We start from the raw sequence: 20661 nt of genomic DNA on the forward strand, positions 1-20661 counted from the left end.
ATCGTAAAACATAGCAATAAGACATTAATATGTTTCTTTGTAATGAAGTTCAAAAACAAGCTATCTGTCACAGCATATTAAATACTATTGCCAACTACTCAGAGCGGAAATACGAAACGACAAAACTTAACCTAAAAAATAAAATAAGCTGAAATGTTACATTAAAAGAATAAAAACACGAAAGGTTTTTACAGACATTTATTTATTACTTGAAGTTACACTTATACTTACTTACTGAATTTGAAGGAACCCGAAGGTTCATTGCCGCCTTCACATAAGCCCGCCATATCCTGAGCAAGATCAATCCAGTCTCTATCATCATATCCCACCTCCCTCAAATCTATTTTAATATTATCTTTGCATCTACGTTACACTTATTGGAAACGAAAATTTCAAAGTTAAGTTTTGTTGACATTTCTTCATTTTCTGTAATTAGTACTAAATATTGCACGAGGCGTCTTATCAGATAAGACGCTTCCTTTCAAAACGTCTTATCAAGAAATACAACTGTAACTGGTTGATTTTAAGGCGGTTCTGAAACGTTATTGACCAATATTGCACATTCATCCTCTAAGTTGAATAGTTTCATATTAGATGTTTCCAGAGTTTCTCAAATTGAGAGCTTGTATCATGTAAGTATATACAGTATTTATTGTGCTTTATTTCCAAATAAATTACAGTGCTTAGAGACTGAATATTAAGTTTCAACACACTGTTATGCCAAATAACATTTCTCTGTATGATGCCTACAAATAAAGCATACTTCAGAGAATAGTATTTCATCTTATTTAACGATGCAGTATCAAGTGCAAGGTTTCTTTATGCTAATAAAATCGGTTATAGAGAGAGGGGCGGTAATTTGGCAATATGAAACGCAGATTTCGAAATGAGATTAACCTGGCATTCACCTTACAGTTGGGGAAACCTCGAGGGGGGGGGGGAATCAACCAGATTATCAATCCAAAACGGATTCGAACCCACGTCCGAATGTAGCCTCAGAATACGAGTCCACACTTGCATGAAAGTACCGAAGTCGATTTTTTTTTTTTAGTTAGAATACTTTTTGTATAATCTAGCACGACGAAAACAATAAAACATACTATCTGACGGATAGACTAAAAGTCTGAGGAAACCAACAAACATCACATAAGATTCAAGACCTGCACAATGAAGAGACCCGACTTACGGAGGATCTAAGAGTAAGTTTATGTAGTAAGTGGGCGTGCCTGCTGAACCTGAATACCTTGCGTACGTCATGCAGCAAGTCACAACTTGCATGAATGACGTGCCCTCGCTAGTCGAGTAATACCATTTCTAAAAAAAAAAGCTCTTAAACTAATGGCTTTCTGTGGACGTTTCTGAAGAATCAACGCTCCTACAGCTTTCCTCACCAATACTTACTGCCCTCCATCCCAAGCACTTTACATCGAGATCATCACGACTTCGACGACTAAAAGAAACGGGAAGATGTACAGTATTCCGTAATCGAGAGCAACTTCTGTTAAGTAATCCCTGCTATAAACATTTCATCTGAGGCCCTAAAACCAACTGAGTTAGTTTCGTTTCGTGCGTAAAAGGCAGAACGGAAAATCTTTCATCACAGAGGATTGGAATTCCGTTCCAAACAACTTACTGGTTCCATCTTCAGGGTCGAAGTGATTAACAACATAAATAACTTCTCTTTCAATAGTTCCGGCCAGGCGAAGGTAATGCCTCATGAAAGGCTATTCACGTACAATACCTTCCGCATTCCCAATCGCAACTCAAAACATTTCTTAACGGTACTGCTATACTGATGATAATCTGGACAGTTGTTAAATCCAATTTCATAATAAAATTTTAACTAATAATTCAATAATAAATGTAAATGTAATCCATCTCCACCAAAACATAAACTGCACCTTAACCTAAAATAATTTTTTTAAATAAATCAAGAAAATTCCAAAGCTCTAAAAAGATTTTCGTTGTAACGACGGTATACATACAATAAAGCTTGACAAGGTTCAATCAGCCTATATTATATTTGTATTCTATAATTTTGGAATTTTATATATTTTTTATAAATTGTCCTACTTTATTCACGTACGATATTATTCTTCTCTATGTTAATATTATATTATATAAATTCATTGCCGCTGTTATTTTAATTTTTATTTCCTATTTAATTTTATTTCATTTTCTACATTCCGCTTAAATTAATATAGGCCTATTATATTATATAATTTCACTGTAGCTGAAATTTTAATTTTAGTTCCTATTTTATTTTATTTTGTATATTCTCTTATATGCCTATTAATATATCTGAACTGCGACCGAACACGAGTGCTGCTCATTCGGTCCTCAAATTTTGTTAATATTACTGTATCTCCTTTTTTATATTGTATTATTTTATTTATATTTCTATAGTTGTAATTATATTCTGTATTCTGTATATTTGAATTTAAATAATAATAAATAACACGGACTAATGATTAAGGGACAGATTCCTCTAAAAAGACTAAAATACCGCCAAATTCTTCAAGTTTCAAGACCTTAGCTAATACTATATAGGTTAAAATAATTTATATATAATATAATAGGGTATCTAATCATCTTCAATACATTACCAAAAATTTCACTTCGCTTCCCAGTAAATCATTATCATCGTCTTATATCGATATAAGAGATGCTGTGCGAGAAACATTGTAGCTGCTACCATTTCACTGTATGTCCCAACAGGACAAGGTCCCTGAAAGACTACAGCAACGAATAACCGCGCAATAACTATACAATCTGCACATTTGTGCGCATTCCTCGTTATTAATATTGAAATAGCGATATTGCTGAATAGCAAGACAACCAAGGGATTATTATTATTATTATTATTATTATTATTATTATTATTATTATTATTACCATCATCACGAAAACAAATTATAGCTTCCAGTGGGACCCAAATCCGGAAAAAATCTTGACATAATACAATTTGAAAGATACAGTAGAACTCTGTGAAATGTTGATGGGAGAGTGGAACAGAGAAAAATTCTCTCCGGCACCGGGATTTGAACCCGGTTCCACTTTTCTCTGTTCCACTCTTCCATCATCATATGATGAAGCAGAATTTCTGCACTGAAATATCATTATGTACTTCGGTACATTGTAATATGTGATATGCGAAAAATAATCTCTTTGTGATTTAAGACGGCGCTTATTCCGTCGGATCCCGGCCACTTAGTCACTCATAACGAGTGCACCTCTGCACATGTGTGGACATTGTGCCACTGTCATACATCTGTGGCGCAGTGCATGAGGATAGGCCACTAGAGGGAACCCAAGAGGTGGAACTTAAACTGAGAGGATTCGATCCGACATCGGGATGGGAATCCGGTGTGGATAGAGCGTCAGCACGTAGAGCTGAATACCCGGGTTCAAATCCTGGTGCCGGAGAGAATTTTTCTCCGTTCCACTCTTCCATCATCATATGAGGACGCAGAATTTCTGCACTGAAATATCATATGTACTTCGGTACATTGTAGCTTATGTAGCCGAGAATCCACTAGGCAGAGAATTCAAGTGGCAGCACTAGCCACTAAGCATATGATGGACTGGGGATGTGAAGTTATCAAACCGGAATGAATCGGAGAATGCCAACTTTCTACAAGGTTGTATTCTAGGGTTACTAGAATTAATAGAGCTGCGGAGGGACTTTTCGATCGCACTGTATAATATATACTATATCTGTGAAATGTATTGAAAAGTGCATTCGTACGTTTCATCGCAAATATCCGTTATCTTGCACTCTATAACTTATGCGCAATCTAAGCGTAATCGAACTTTCAATGTGTTATTTTAATAATGGAAAACAAGTAGATTTTCAGACTTATCGAAATGACGTAAAAAGGTCGAAAACTATCACCTGCTAGAATACAGGCTCCATAATTAGTGAGGAAATTTCTAAATACGTTCTGATAGACTGCACTACATTTTGTGTACGAGTTGTCAACTTCCTGAGATAATCTCATAAGCGATTTTCAAGAGCTAAACTGCAATCTTACCTGAATATCGCCTCACTTTTCCTTGCCAATATACCTCTTACTTGTTTCTAGCACAGAACCTTTATTACGCCACTTTTGACCGATTGCATGAATATACAGTTGGCTATGCTTGTTTGTACTATAGAGAGCCTGGATTGCAGAACATTTCCACTCCTAAGTGTGCATAGAACATTCACAGATTGCCAACATATCCAATTACTACTTCAGCAGAATTAGGTCCTTGGGAAAAACGTTTGAAATACTTCTAAAATATACATTATGACAATTCCTTCCATGTTGTAAACATAAAAAAAAAGAAAGTTCAAACAGAAGCGACAGAAATTACATTTCTGAAAGGGCTGCACGATACAGACTATTGGGCAAGAAGAGGAATAATGTTGCTAACATATAAAATAAATAAAATATGTACTCAAATTATACTGCGTATGCAAAGACTGTAATTAGCAGGCTTAGGATCCGAGAGAACTTAAGAATGAAGTGAAGTTACAGTGCAACGGAGTACAGATGGAGTGAGGTGGTGCGTTGAGTTTTGTTTACCTATGCGTTAGTGTACAATCTGCCAGTACAAATAAATTACTGAACAGTTTTTTCGAACTAGTTGCAAGTATGTATGGTTGTTCATTGTAACGCTAACGCCTTCAACGTCGCCGAGGGACATGAAAACTTGTGAGGTATGTACCCTACTTCATTTTCCACCGTCACTAGATTGTACAGGGACATCATTTTATTTTTTCTTCAATTTTTATTGTACCTAAGTTTTTGAATATACTTCATTCCCACACCTTCTACTAATGAAGTTCAACCGTCCTCCACACAGATCCAAGACCGCATATATAGTCATAGTAGCCTTACGGTCATAGTAAACAGTACGTTCCAAAAATATGTTCGCGTTTTCCAGTGACGAAAGAGCTTTCAATAATGCATCATTTTCGCACAGGTACTATCGTCCATTTGTCTATGTCGGAGTCCGGTTTTCCCCACCCGCTTCTATTCGCCTCTCTGTAAAGGCTAGTGGCTGGGCTGTCTTAGCTCTTTTCTGAGAACATTAATTTCTGTTAGGAATTGGACGTCTATGTAATATTATGCAACTGTTTAAAATAACTTAAATAAAAGGGCCTCGTTAAGTAATTAACTGTCACGTGATTTCCCCCCTTTCTACGATCCTGCGACATAATCACTTGGACGGACAGTAGATAGCAAGTCTGAGTAATTTTATCTTTTCGGATCGAGCAGAAGTGAAGACTGAATTTACAGTACGTAAGGTACTCTTTTATAGAGTAGCTACAGAATTATTTCAACATGAGTTACTAGTACGAAGGACGAAGCTGGTAATTGGAATTACACACATTACAACTGAAACCTGTATCGAAATGAACGGCCACCATTTTCAAAAATGTGTTTAAATATCCATATTATGATTATTTTTCAATTTAAGTTCATTCTCTATAGTGAACGCTAATGTGCTGTAGACAGTATGATATACACTGCATAATGAATACGTCCGCATGATCAGCTCAGTTCGTGAGTAAAACACTCACTGTTAATACTGTACTGTATTTTGATTAAACAAAAACCCAATGAAAATTATCAAACTCAAAAGCGTGATATTTCCTAGTTTACATAAATGGATGAACTACTTTTCTTCCCTCCTATACCTAGTAAAGTGATTTGTTTGTATATTACGCCAGAATCCTCGAACTCCAGTCGTGGAAGGGGGTAGCAAACGGTGTTTCCGTTGATCCAAAGGTATAGCCACATTAATATTAGAAACGTTAGTAAAAATAAAATGATGTCCCTGTACTATTAACAGTAGAATATAACGCAGCACATTGACGTCGTTGTTTACATTCACAGTATGTCTGTCTACTATGTTCAAGGAACTGTGTAGTCAAGTTGTGCGTACATTGGTTGCTAGTGTCCCGGATCCTAAGCCTGGTGATTAGATAGTCACTTGGAAGGCCGAGGATAACACTAGGAGAATCTGTTCTCCATAGACTTTTATTATCTACCTTGAAATGAAACAAATGAAACAAAGATGTTCACAAAAATAACCAAAAGACGTTAATGGCTCATGGAATAAACTTAGCATCAGTACGTTACATTAATTTTAAACTCAAAAAATATCTTCAAATGGCTGCCTTCGTTGTCTAAAGTAAACGGCATGAAACTACCACCATCGTGCTTGTAGAGAAAACAAAAAGGGGTTGTGTTCCAATCAGGAAGGGGAGTCAGATGTCCGCATATAATCTAACTGGGGTTAAGAGAGAAGGGTTGTCAGAAGAGTTGTAATAAACTGATCCGGTCCACTGTCAGGCTTGCGTTCATTAGTGGAATTCCGTGTGATCAACTTTACAGCTGGAGCTTCTTCGTGAAAGGAATAAAGCTACGACTCAATAAAAACCCCGTAACCAAAAAGTCGTGTCCACTGTATACAAGTGTGTAAAAGAGCGAGTGTTACTGGATTTTGACAGTTAATTTTATTTAATGTAAACAGAAATGAAGTACAACTAAGGAAATTATGCAAGAAAAGTCTTATGAAATTTAACATTCACATATTTTGGCCCACTCATCAATAGTGATCAAGAAACCTGATACGTTAACGATTTTTGAAGAGTTTACTTTCATCTCTTCAACGTTCGTTGTCTCTGATATTCGTAAAATTGGAGGGCAAGTTTCAAGATTGAACTATTTGAACTATCGTCATAATGTTCAAGTTATTACGAATATTTTCGGCACGATAGTATTTTTTTTTACTTACCGACGTTGCTCATAAATGGGGACAGCATTTTTTGGTAATAGCGATATGCGCGATATTTTTCACGCCGGTAATTACTTTCTTTGTTATATTTACCCTTCTAGATACCTAAAATACCACATTTGAATCCTTTCTTTTTTTTAAGGGCATCAGTCAATTTAACTTAGGTAAATTTTAGGGAAACAAAAAAACTAAATTAATTGAAAGAGGTTTAAAAAATAATGTTTACATTTATTTTCTACTTCTTAATCATGTACGAGATATTTTGAGAATAATTTGTGATGTAACTTATTAAAAATTTATTTTTATGAAATTTTTAAATTTACAAAACAATGCTCTTTCAACACAAATTCAGAATCCAAAGTATGAAACAATATATTTAACGAACACTGAAGTTATTTTTTACAATATACGTAAGCCTACGGTTATCATTTGTAGAAAATATTAATGTAAGCTTATACAAAATTATTTTTCTTGTAAAAATGAACTTATAAACAACACATTATAACATTCTAATCCTCGTCTTGCATAGCAACTTCTGTTGTCACTGGTCAGTTCAAAATACTATCATGAAAAAGTTGAACCTTGTCCTTTGGTACAAAGTTTTTCAATCTCACAAAATCATTCATTTCATTTCTCTTGTTCACTTTAACACTTGCTAGCCTCTTAAAATACAAAACTTTTTAAAAACTAGAAACTTGAAAAGTATGGGAGTGATAGTAGAAATTTCAAGTTATCTTAACCGATGGCTGTTGATTGGTTTAGATATCAATGCCAATAAATCCGTACTATTATTTTTCTCGCGGTATATGGCATTCAAATCATTCTAACCTATCTGATATTTTTTTCCTCCTTTCTTAACTGTAAATCAGCACAAACGCTACTTAAGTGTAGCCTAAATTTTTCTGACATTTTGTATATTCGATTCCCTAACCGTTTCAAATGTATATCATTTTACCTTTTAGGCGTGTTTCCAAATTATATGTAATACGCTTTGTCAAATCTGGCAACCTTTCCATAAGGGAAGCTAAATTTATTTATTTATTTATTTATTTATAACTGTTAAAAATTTAATATACCTTATATGACGGACGGCACCATGGCAGTAGCCCAACAGACGTTAACAAATACACGATACCTGTGTCAAAACGGTCCCGTCCGTCATACATAGTAGCTATATTACCTTTATAATAATACTAATATTTTTTTTAATTCAGGTTTTTTTAAGTTTTACATTAATTTTATGCACTTTCCTAGCTAGATATGTCTTTCTGTGTGGCCTGGATCACCTGATGCCGCTGAAGTGCCAACTGAAAATTATGAACGTAGGGGATTGGTAATACTGTTGTGACCTCCGACCTAACCTTTCTTATCCTTCTCAAAAATCATGTGAAACAGTTAATATAGTTCTTTTCTTGTATTAAGTTCGCTTTCAATCGAAACTGGTATCTTCTTGTAGCAATCATACACGTGACATACAAAATGTTAAAATGGCATGAATCAGTGACTGATGCCCTTTCAAACCCAATCCCAGTTTTGAATCTAAGTATTTTAGCCTTACATACAACTATCTGATGCCCTTTCAACACCAATAAATGATTCTAGGTATGTCTGGAGATACAAAAATAACAACAACAAAAAAGTAGAAATTGGAAAATTAGTGACATTCCCTTTGAACACAAATAGAATCATTTAAGGAAAAACTCGGGGAAATAATGTACACCACGAAATAAAGTCTCTCTGTCGCAAATATGTAGCAAAATTTTATTCAATAGCTATTAAAAAACAAGTTTGTGACCTGTTTCAGTTAGTTTGTCAATCGCCTGGTAACGAGAACAATGTTGTCTTTTCTTTATGGATATTTTATGTACTCACTTTTACTGTCTCTATCGAAAAAGAATTGATTTCTGTAGTCGACATGAAACGTATACAACATTCTTCAATCTTGCTGCAGTATGTTACGCAACGGAGGCTTTACTTTGATGCAGAGAGAATTTGAGAGAACTACTAGAGGACCACAGTGAATATGGTGTGAATTGCCTACCGGCTGTGCAGTTCCCTACATTTAATTTGGATAATGAAGGGGACTTATTTATTTATTCTGGTGTAGTTAAGGCCATCAGGCCTTCTCTTCCACAACACCAGAAATACAAATACAATAATAGAAATAAACAAAAAAATACTATGTACAAAGTAAAACTACACAAGAAATAAAGAGAGAGAGAAAAAAACACTATAAGCAAAGTAAAGCCACACAAAAATATACACAGGTTGCAGTCACACAAACTTTAAATGAGTGATTAAGTATCATAATTAACTGTATCCTAATTAACTAACATAAACAAGAAACTTGCAATTTTAATCTAGATTAAAAAAGAAATAGAAAAAAAGAACACAAATCAATACTTCTAGCAATACCTAAAAACATTAACTAAGACAAAATTGTCCAATTCAATTTTGAATTGTGATAAAGTTCGGCAGTCCCTGACGTCATGAGGTAACGAATTCAAGAGGCGAGGTATTTCTACAGGACTTTTCTGCGTACAGAAAAATACTCACAGACTCGCACAAATCTTCACGCAGACAATACAGAAACAGACAAATTTTTATTTCTCTGGATATGAAACTATGACCGTGCTTTCACAAAGTTAGAAATGCAACATAAAAGTTGTGTTAATATGTTATAATTACTAGTAGCATGACATACTCGTAATTAACGCAAATGCGGAGACGTGGGCTGATTTCATTGTACTCAGATCACTCATCATTCTTTCAATAACAGTAGAATAAACTATGTGTAATGTACAATACAACAAAAGAGAAATGTACAGTATATACATAGGCCTACACAGGACAGCCTATGACAACGGAGTTACTTCCTGGTCTTTATTATACACACGTCTATCTACCTGTGTGACAAGTTATGAGTCTAGATAAATCCACTGTCACCAACGACTTTTATACTTCCGGAAAGAAGCTTAAAACGAGTTATTTACAGTAAAGATAAAACACAGAAAAATAAAAAAGAGGTAAAGAACCTTTTTTATCTACATTTCTAACGAAGAAACAAATTGGGTGGTAGAACACGCTAAGCAAAAAGTGAAAATATATACTGTCAATATTAAGAATCCGTGTCAGGGGTTACAGAAACAACAGTAAGGTCATGCACTCGCCTGAATCAACAAAAAAACATTCACATACTGTTTGGAAAATATTAAGTGTGACGTAAACAAAGCGAGAGTATTCCCATCCAACAATAGCTCACAGTTTCATTTTAACAAACAAAACAATAACTCAAGGTGGAGCCGACAGGCGTGCGTTAAGAATGAAGAATTTGTGTACAGGAGGGATAAAAAATGTCGTCACTCCTCAAATTATTCCCAACGGCAATGAAAATGTAACTACAAATGCACACGTCACTGGAATTTTTTAACAACGATGAATAAACGACAATGGTGAATCACACTTTTTACGGGACCGAAGCATTGCCCTTTCATGCTTACAAGTTACTTAGATTACGAAAGTGTCATACGAATTTCATGGGCCCTAGAGTTGACGGCAATTCAGAAGGCGGTCGTGTACTAGCGTTTGCTATTTTTACTTCAATTTTTATTGTACCTGAGTTTTTGAATGTACTTCACTCTGACCCCCTCCACTAGTAAAATTCCAACTGTCCTCCACACAGAACCAAGGCCGCGTATGCAGTACTGAGTTAGTGAGTATAGTACGTTCCAGAAATATGTTCGCGTTTTCCAGTAACGAAAGACTTTTCAATATTGAATCATATTTTCGCATAGGTACTGTCCTCGCATCCCGGTTTTCCCCACCTGCTTCTGCTCGCATCTCTGTAAAGGCTAGTAGCTGGGCTGTATTAGCTCTTTTCAGAAAACACTAATTTCTGTTAAGAATTGGACGTCTACTTAATATTATACAACTGTTTAAAATAACTTAAATAAAAGGGCCTCGTTAAGTAATTAATTGTCACGTGATTTCTTCCTTTCTACGACCCTGCAACAAAACCACTTGGACGGACAGCAGATAGCATGTCTGAGCAATTTTATCTTTTCGGATCAGACAGAAGTGAAGATTGAATTTACAATACGTATGACACTCTTTTATAGAGTAAGTACAGAATTATTTCAACATAAGTTACTCGTACTAAGGACGAAACTGGTAATTGGAATTAGGTACAATAGTCTATAGTGCGATAAAATACACAAAATAACTGATGCCTGTATCGAAATGAACGGCCACCATTTTAAAAAATATGTTAAAATATTCATATTATGATTATTTTTCTATTTAACTTCATTCTCTATATTGTACCTACGCTAATGTACTATAACAGTATAATATACAGTGCATAATGAATACGTCCGAATGGATAGCTCAATTCGTGAGTAAAACACTTATTGTTAATACAGTACTGTATTTTGATTAAACAAAAACCTAATGAAAATTATCAAACTCAAAATCGCGATATTTCCTAGTTTACGTAAATGGATGAACTACTTTTCTTCCCTCCTATATCTAGTAAAGTGATTTGTTTGTACTTACGCCAGTATCATCGAACTCCAGTTGTGGAAGGGGGTAGCAAACGGTGTTTCCGGTTTTCTTTCGTTAGGCCTAATGCAAAGGTATAGCCAGGTTAATATTAGAAATGTTAGTAAAAATAAAATGATGTCCCTGTATATATGAGAGCAAGGCAGCATACAACATTGGCACATCGTATACTTCACGCGACATTTAAATACGAATAGCTCTGGAGAGAATTTAAGGCAAAAGCAATAATGACCTTAGCCGTTTATTAATAGACTAAAGCGCAAAAGAGGAAGAATAGGAACAGGTGGGTAGGAGAGAATAGGAAAGACAAAGTAAGTAAAGAAAAGGAAAAAGAACCAAAAGTAACAGTATTTTATTTAATGATGCTTGCGACTGCTGAGGTTTCTTCGGCGTCGAAATAACTTGAGCGAGAAATGAAGACATATTTCACATGGGGCCCTCTATTAGGGACAGTGTTCTTTACGGACAGTAAATCTAAGTCACGGTCTATGAGCTTTACGTCTCTCCCAGAGAAAGTCATGCTAAAGAATTTGTCGCCCTTCTAAAGTCATTGCTCTCGGTCGGGTTTGAACCCGCGAACCACGGATTCAACAGCCAGCAAGGTAACCGTAACGCCACCGAGAACAATGGAAAGGAAAAAAAGGAATGAAAGAAAAATTAAATCATAGAGAAAAATAGCTATAGAGAAAGAGGCTAAACTAAATATAAAAACGCAGTAAGGACGACAGAAAACCAAATCAATAAAAACAGAACTATTTTTAGGAGGACTTTGCAACACTTGCTGAAGACAATCAATTCGGTGTAATTGACATGTATAGCTCCATTAATAAAACTGAGACGTTCTCTGAAACAAGAGCTAAAAGATCTTGAATTTGAGATAGCCTACAAAGCATCAAACATTAGGTCTAGTATAACAGCATAGCACAGAAAGACATTCAAATGTTTCTGGAGGGCGCTGTATTTGTTGGAGAGCAATAATTGTAGGAGAGAGGTGTGTTACAGAGTATGTTTCGAAATGAAAAAACGACATAACGTACATTAAGTTCTTATTCCAGGGAATGCCTCAATTTTCAATATTACAGAACACAGTCTTTCGCACGAGTACATTTTTTTTTTTACAAATGTACAACATATTTAATACTTAGCTTATTAATTTGGCATATTTCACCCAGACACAGTATAAGCACAATGAAGGAATCAACGTAGAATTTCGGAATTCTGTAAAATTATCGTCAGTATAGCAGGTTTTATTTTTTTCAAAACCATCACTTTAAGAAAACGACGGCCAATATGACTTCAAATACAATATTAAGGATTTATTAATTTGTCCTACAGAATAATCTCTGTAATGTTGACCATTAATATTTGAGGAGAAAAATTCGCTCCGGCGCCGGGGATCGAACCCGGGTCCTTCGTTCTACGTACCAAGCGCTCTGACCACTAAGCTACGCCGAATTCAATCCACAGCACCGGATCGACACTAGACATATACGTGAACTTGGAGTCAGGCCACAAAGGGAAACACTGAATGAGGAAGGTTCAAATACAATGTTAAAGTGAACGCAGTCTCCTAAATAATGGCTAGAGAGAAAAACATTCAACATTATTTTCAAAATTCACGACACAAACTTCGTAAGACCAGCAATGTCTGCAGTTTGTTACAGTCAGAGTCTTTCTCTAAGGCCCAATTGTATAAAACTCCCTGACTAAAGATCAACTTTGATCGAAGATCGAGAAGTGAACCGAGTTCAGACACTTCTTATATTGTATAAAACTTTTCTGCGATCAAATTACCTTGCTTCAAATGCAATCTAAGTTCACGTGAAAAGGATTTGGCAACATCGCATAAATAGGTGAAATACGTGATGCGCGGACAGGTTTGTTCAGTGTTGCCAATCTAGCGACTTTAACTCTTTTTCAACAATTTCTTTTAACTTTTATATTGTTTAAATAGGGATTTAGTGACCTTTTTAGCACCCCATAGTGACAAAATTTAATCTTTCTTTGTTGATAATGAGAAATCTAGCGGCTTTACAATACTTTTTGGCGACTTTCCGTACACTCTGTTGGAGACACTGGTTTTTTGTGCAATGTAAATAATGGCGGACAATAAGAAGAAGGTTGACTGTTCTCCGAGTTGTTATCATGTTATGGTGTTTGATACTGCTAAACATAATAAAGCTTTATAAAACCACAATTTTCGTTCAGTAATACAGTTAATTGAAAATTTATGAATGTACCTATCATATCCATTAATTATTCATGGTTGTTATAAACATAATATAATTATAGGTTATGTTATTTGATACTGCTGAACACGATAGAGCCTTATAAAATATAAGATTGTTTGTGTATTAAGGCAAGAAATTGAAAGAAATATATATATGTACCTATCATATATATTAATTTTAATAATAGTGGATATTTTATTTGCACAATCTGTCACTCGTATATTTCAAACAGAAAAGAAATAACTGAACTTGGATCATCTAACTTAATCGGAGAAATTTCTTCAGTCAAAGTTGACTTTAGTTTGAAACAAATTAATCTCAGATTAGACTTTATACAACACAAAATTCCAAGTTCAGCTGAAACAAGGATCAATTTAACCTATGATCTAAGATTAAATGGTTTATACAATCGGGCCTAAGACAATTTAAAGCCTCGTGTATTTTTAATGGTTGGATGCAGAACCCACCTCCACATTTTTTCACACCGCAGCAGTAGCCTATACTGTAGAGCAGTTCTTTTATTTTCCCTCCCCCAAGTACTAAGACACATGAGGGCGCGCAGTAGCGTCGCGGTTAAGGTGTTACACTGCAAGTCGGAAGGTCGCGGGTTCGATTCCTGATGAGATCATGGATTTTCTCCATTATCTAATCTTTCCATTCACACTATGGCTCTTGGGTTTACTCAACTTCTAACAGAAAGGAATACCAGGAGCATTTCCTTGGGGTAAAAGAGGCGCACACGTGGGATTGGTATCCCTACTTCTATTACTGCAGATTGTCTGTGAAAGTAGAGACCTTAACCTCCGTCCATCTGACATGTAACGAGGTTGACAACTTCTTAAGAAGACATATGAGTAAGCAAATTCAGCGACTTACCAAGGGTTCGTAACAGAATCTACAGAATTGGGCTAGCAAGAGCACGTAAAAAGAAATCGCGATTTATGTAAGGGTAAAAGGTATCCCCGTAACATGCCATGAAGGCGCTTGGGGGGCATGGAGGTAGAGCCCCATGCTTTCCATGACCTCGGCACTAGAATGAGGTGGTGTGGTCGGCACCACGCTCTGACCGCCTTTTACCCTCGGGAAGGACCCGGTACTCAATTTTATAGGAGACTGAGTGAACCTCGGGGCCATTCTGAAAGTTTGGCAACGAGAAAAAATCCTGTCACAACCTGGGATCGAACCCCGGACCCCCCAGTCCGTAGCCAGCTGCTCTACCAACTGAGCTACCCGGCCGCCCGTACAATAATAGTATTAATAATAATAATAATAATAATAATAATAATAATAATAATAATAATAATAATAATAATTTTATACCTAGCCGTGTGTGGTTGTATTACCTGAGGTTCCCTCTCCATCTTTAATTCGGCACAAAAAAAAAACTTTTAACCGTTTAACAATAATTTCACCCAACTCCGTGCGAATTTCGTTATTTAAGATTCATTTCATCTTGGAACTTGGAATTTCATCTTGCCCTTCCCCATATATATTCCACCTTTATTATAAATTATGTATGCCCTAGTTCAGATAATATTAATAGTCTATTAAACATACGAGGTCACTCAATAAGTCGCAAATTGAAAGGACAGGGACCTCTCAAATTGCAGGTTAGAATTCACGGCGCTTCTTCCGACGGCCTTCAAATGCTTTGTCATCGAACAACGGATGACGGCGTCTTGCCATCCTAACGGCAAACACCAGCCAACTCCTCCTCGCCCCGTTCAGTGATCAAGTGATCAATCTCAGCCCCCCTCGCGTATGTGGTACCTAAGAGGTTACGTCCAATTTCGGCTTCCCCTTCAAAATTTTCTAGAGCTCCTTCAGGGGAGCAGCGTAACCCGGAGTGAGACTAGTGGCCAACAGGCTTGGAGCTCACATATTTAGTTTTGTACAGCCCCCAACCCCTTGCAAGGACGAGTTTTGCGTACCTTTTAAATTTTCCTCCCAATTCTCCTTCGATTTTTCGATTTCCTCCCAATTCTCCTTCGATGATCAAATTTGGGATTATACAAACGTTTCATCATTGTTGTTTCTTTATTACAATCAGAAGCTGTAATTTCTTTATTGTTACGTAGGCCTAGCTATATCGGAATTGTGCGTTTGACAAAATGGAATCAGAAAAGTGATATTTCTGTAAAATGTGCTTTCGGAAATTTGGCTTTCGGGATTTATGTGCCTATGTGAAAATAATAGCACGCCTCTAATCATTTTTAACAATTCTACTCACGGATAAAATACGTAAATCCATGAACTTCAAGTACAATAAATGTGTTCTAGCGGAAAACTTCATCAGGTCAAAACATACGCTATGAACGCTACCTGAGCGATGAAACCCCACACATACACAAGGACTGAACTCTTCTCACACAAGTTCTTTGATAAGCAATCATAAAACGGAGTAGGTTGTAAAAGGGACAAAAATCTGTTACATCTAACCATTTTTGTCGGCATTAAAGGCGTCGAAAGGGCAGGTCGACAAAGCCAAAACCTCTGAAGTACCTACATACATAAAGTTGACAGGAGTAAAGTTGGAATTATAAAGGATATGTTCACCTTTAAGAAGCTAATGCCTCTATTCTATTTATATAGCTAGGTTACAAGACTTCAAAATGATTTGAAGGTTGAAGTTCACTGTTATCTACTGGAAGTTGGAGACTTTCTTTACACTAAGAATATTCATGTCGAAAAGACCATTCAATATTTAGTAATTACATATAAATTTGGCATATTAAATTAAATGTTAGGGCATGCCGGTACGGGGGGGAGGGGGAAATATGACAATTTATCTTTTTTTTTTGGCTGGATTCTTTTGCGATGCTTTATCAACTGCAATGGTCATCAAGCGTCGGAGTGAACTGAAAGTGAAATGACAGGGTCCAGCGCCGAAAATTATCCCAGCATTTGTTTTTAATGAGTTAAGGGAAAACCTCGGAAAAACCCTCAAACAGGTAACTTGTCCAAACCAGGATTTGAACCCGAGCCCGTTCTTTTCACGATCAGAGATTCTAACAGTTACTCCACAGTGGCGGACGTGAGTTTCTGTTTTCAAGACGAATGCAGTACGAAAACTAGTAGCCTAATCCTAAAGTAAAAGATCCGACAAAGAAAAATTGAATTTTCCGATTTAGTGTTGAGGATAAATTTCAGAACACGGATACCTTCCTTTCCCTCTTACTCCAAAATTCTAACCTTGCACACACAAAACTAACCTTGCACACACAAAATAAATTACTGGCAGTGAAAAATGCCTTTTCGTAAGCATGATGATGCGCATTCGACAAACACAGACAAATCTGCTCGTTTTATTATTTTAAAATAATTGTTGTCAGTGAGGTATCCATATACTGAAAATTTCCCATTAATTCTTATATTAGTAGGGCCAATATAATAAATTAATAAAAGATAATATATTCTAGATTTTTCATCTAATATTTGCAGAGTGAGATAATGAACTCTGTTCTATTAATCTATTACAGCGTTTCTCAAACTTTTTTGAAGTGGGGACCATTTTTTAAAGTCAGAACAGTTCCGCGGACCACCTTACTCCTGTTGCCTTAGAAAGCAAATTTATCATTTTCGTAGCATATTTTAATTCCAGTATACTTTATTTTAAAATTGAATAAAGGTTCGGTACTTTGGTCCTATGTTATGAATTCGGGTGGTCCCTGACTGGGTTACAGGCGTGGCGCCAGATGTGCAGGGAAAAGATAGCGAGAAACACCACGTGTATAGTGCTTTAAATCTCTCTTTTGTTGCTGAGAGTAGAGTGGGAAGTCGATAGACGGATAGGGTAATAAATTTCACAAAATGTCAGTACTGGGAGAAAAAGTGAAATTCGATTGCCATTTCCAAACTCTGAGATTTTAGCCACAATGTGATACATAATTCGTTTGAATTTATTTTTTCTTCTGTCTTTTTTTGAAGGACCACAAGAGCAGACCTCGAGGACCACAGGTGGTTCGCGGATCATAGTTTGAGAAACGCTGATCTATTAGAACCAAGTGACATAGCGTGCGAAGTACTGGCGAATTATTAGGCTACAGAGAATGTGCTGAGTATAAAAAATACGCCAACAACGTTGTGACGAAGTCAATACAGAACACAAAATATAAATTATCTATAATAATAATAATAATAATAATAATAATAATAATAATAATAATAATAATAATAATTTATACATGGCTTTTGTTCGTGGTACACCTGTATCTATTTTTTTTTTTTTTACTTCATCGTCCTGACAGTTGACGGACATGAAGGACCTATGCTATAAAGACTACAGGATGCAGAGCAGTGAGCATTCAGCATACACAACATGGGCATCATGAACAAATATCTATCTATGCGTTAAGCTGGAATCGAACACACGACCGTGACTTCCACTTAGGGTTATATCTGCGCGTAACATCTATTACATGCACGCCGTTTTTCATGCAAATGTACTGAACTTCGTTAACTTCATGTTCTCCAATTTTTCGAGTCCTGTTGTCAATGATTTCCGTCTTTGAAGTAAATTCTTGTTGCACTTTTTTTGTATATATTTTGGAAATAGCATTTAACTTCGACACTTTCATACGTATGTGTAATTTAACATTATATTCATGCGTAAAAATAATAATTAGAGCTCGGAATTTGAGGACCTAAAAGTTAAAAAAGACAGTATGTATTTAATTAGTTGTGTGATAGAAGTATATGCAAGGTTAAGTGTCTGGTTTACACTTCTTTGGAATTCAAAGAGTCTTTGCTCAACACACGATATTTCAAATGAAAAGAATTTTTTTTTTTTTGTGTGTGTGTTAAACCGCGCCGCAGATTTTGTTACCTGTGGGGAGGGTACTATAATCTTCCTTTTGTTTACGTTTATTGTCGAAAGATTGTGAATAGATTTCGGAGTTAATGTTCACCAGGCGTAACAAAGTACCTAGTGATAACGAGGGTTCTACCTGAGATAGAGGGAATGTTTGCTTAGCTTGAACTATACCGGTACTACGTTGCAATACCAACTTTTAGGTCCTCAAATTCCGAGCCCTAATAATAACGCACTTATGACTGCGTTACTACTTCAAAACATTGTCTCTGCATAAAAAAGTTGGCAGCAATGACAAACAGATGCTCCCAAAGGCGGGAATTCGCACAATGTAAACAAATCACATATGATCTACGAAGGACGATAATGCAAGTGTATTAATTTGAAACATTTTAGCTTAAAAAAAAGTTACAGTTCTACTATTATGAGATCTTCTGCAACCTTGAATTAAAACCTGTTTTATATTTTAAACACTCCAACCGTCATTCCACCTTTCTATACCTCATTGTAATTTGCTTACCACCAAAACGCCATTGGCTGGCTGGTTTCTCAGTGATTTAAGTTTTTTTTTTTTTTACAACCTACCTTAAAAATAAACGACATTTTTACTTAAATTTAAATATACAATATCAAAGGTCCTGTTGTAACAAAATAAACTCGGCAGCTGTGACTAAAATATATACATTAGAAGCCTACTATTGAAGTAGCCTGAACTCAAAAAAAATGCCGCCAAATTTTCAGTCTTATTATAACTCTAGAGTGAAAACAACATATAAACGCGAACTAATAAACATTTGTCAAGACTTTTCAAGACATTTCTCACGCCCAAGTTAAAAGGAGAGAGAAATTGAACTGACGCAATTAAGTGCAGTCATCTTTATAAGTATTCCATGAGCGTAATATCCTGGAAGTTCTGGTTAACTCTAAAGAGAAAAGTAACAGCCTATTCTCATGTTATTGTACAATGCAATGGTAGCCTAGAGGGCAGGGCAAACAATAATTCTACATAATTAGTCCATTTACTTCTCACTTCATGAACGAAAACGTCTTGATTGCATTTAAGTCCATATAAGTATCCTATAAGTTATCTAAAAATTCCAGAACGTGGAATTAGGTTTAATATTTACTTCAGTTCTAAATCTTTGCATTTTATTTCAATTATTTTTGCAAATAAGAACGCCTGCGACAAAACGAGTACTTTTCCAATAAACCAACACATACGATTATACATACGTAGGTTACTTGCAGCCCTTCAACGAAAATCTCAGCATAACATTCAACGGTGCACCCATTCAACTACCCAAACAGTCTTACATGTGCATAAAGAACACTATCAAAATTTGTATGACAATACTAGTCAAATTGTATCAAACCGAAATAGGGGTATGCAGGACATTCTACTTAATGAATAAATTCCACTTTCATTTAATTAAAATTCATTTAATGGTCTGGAACTCACTAATTCGCCTTAGAATAGTTCCTGTTTTGTGACCATCATGTTCGGTACATGTAGGCCTTTACAATAATGTGGGTCTGCATCTTCTACCAAACAACAATGTAATCAGCCCCCAAGAAATGGAATAAATTTCACTAAGTCTATCTTCAACTCACCTAATAACCATTTTGGAGAGCTGTTCCCGAATTGGGGATGAAGGATTATCACACGAAATTCTGACAGTTACGTTGTATCCCGGCACAACACACACACACGATTTCTTCCGAATCAGATGATTAGTATTTGTAAACTAAACTCTCGTGCTGGAATAACACAATACCATATTCCATGTCTTCTACACACACACGTGTTATGCCTCTACCTTTATATATATCAGCTACAAACAATTAAAAATGATAAGAAGTGCACACGAAAACAAGAAACGTCACAGCATTATATGAGAAAATACGCCTGGAGAGAGAGTAATATCCTAATATCAACCCAACAGACGCTTCGCACACAAAGACTGCCACAGAAAAACAGTGTAGACGTTGTAGACGAACATAAACGACAAAACATTGAACCACGTGGTTCAAACAATGCTCACTGTCAGCGCACCGAACGCTTGATTATCCCGACATCTGTTGCCCGAACAGCATACCAACAACAGTACCTGCGTGGCTGCTGGGCCTGATAAAGTGAGATAATAAAAATCGCTAGCTCTGAAAATGTATACAAATTAATATACAATGACTACTTTCTGAAGCATTGAAAGTTCTATCATTACTCCCATGGGAAAACCAGAAAAATTAGCGTTGTTATAATGTATACGT

The 20661-nt window shown here is 35.9% G+C and overlaps 1 protein-coding gene across 4 annotated transcripts in view; it reads right to left on the reverse strand.

Annotated features, from left to right (window-relative positions):
- Positions 1-20661, reverse strand: part of Pli (E3 ubiquitin-protein ligase pellino) — a 513023-nt gene that overhangs the window by 405571 nt on the left and 86791 nt on the right. Inside the window, exon 1 of one of the 4 annotated variants that reach the window (XM_069825472.1) lies at positions 20005-20375. The exons of the other annotated variants lie outside the window; for them this stretch is intronic. Within the exon in view, the coding sequence (XP_069681573.1) occupies positions 20005-20015 (11 nt within the window). The 5' untranslated portion in view covers positions 20016-20375. Of the gene's footprint in view, positions 1-20004; positions 20376-20661 lie in introns of those variants that run through there. 4 annotated transcript variants of the gene reach the window in all.

Source organism: Periplaneta americana, chromosome 5, assembly GCF_040183065.1.
Source record: "Periplaneta americana isolate PAMFEO1 chromosome 5, P.americana_PAMFEO1_priV1, whole genome shotgun sequence".
Lineage (NCBI taxonomy): Eukaryota > Metazoa > Arthropoda > Insecta > Blattodea > Blattidae > Periplaneta > Periplaneta americana.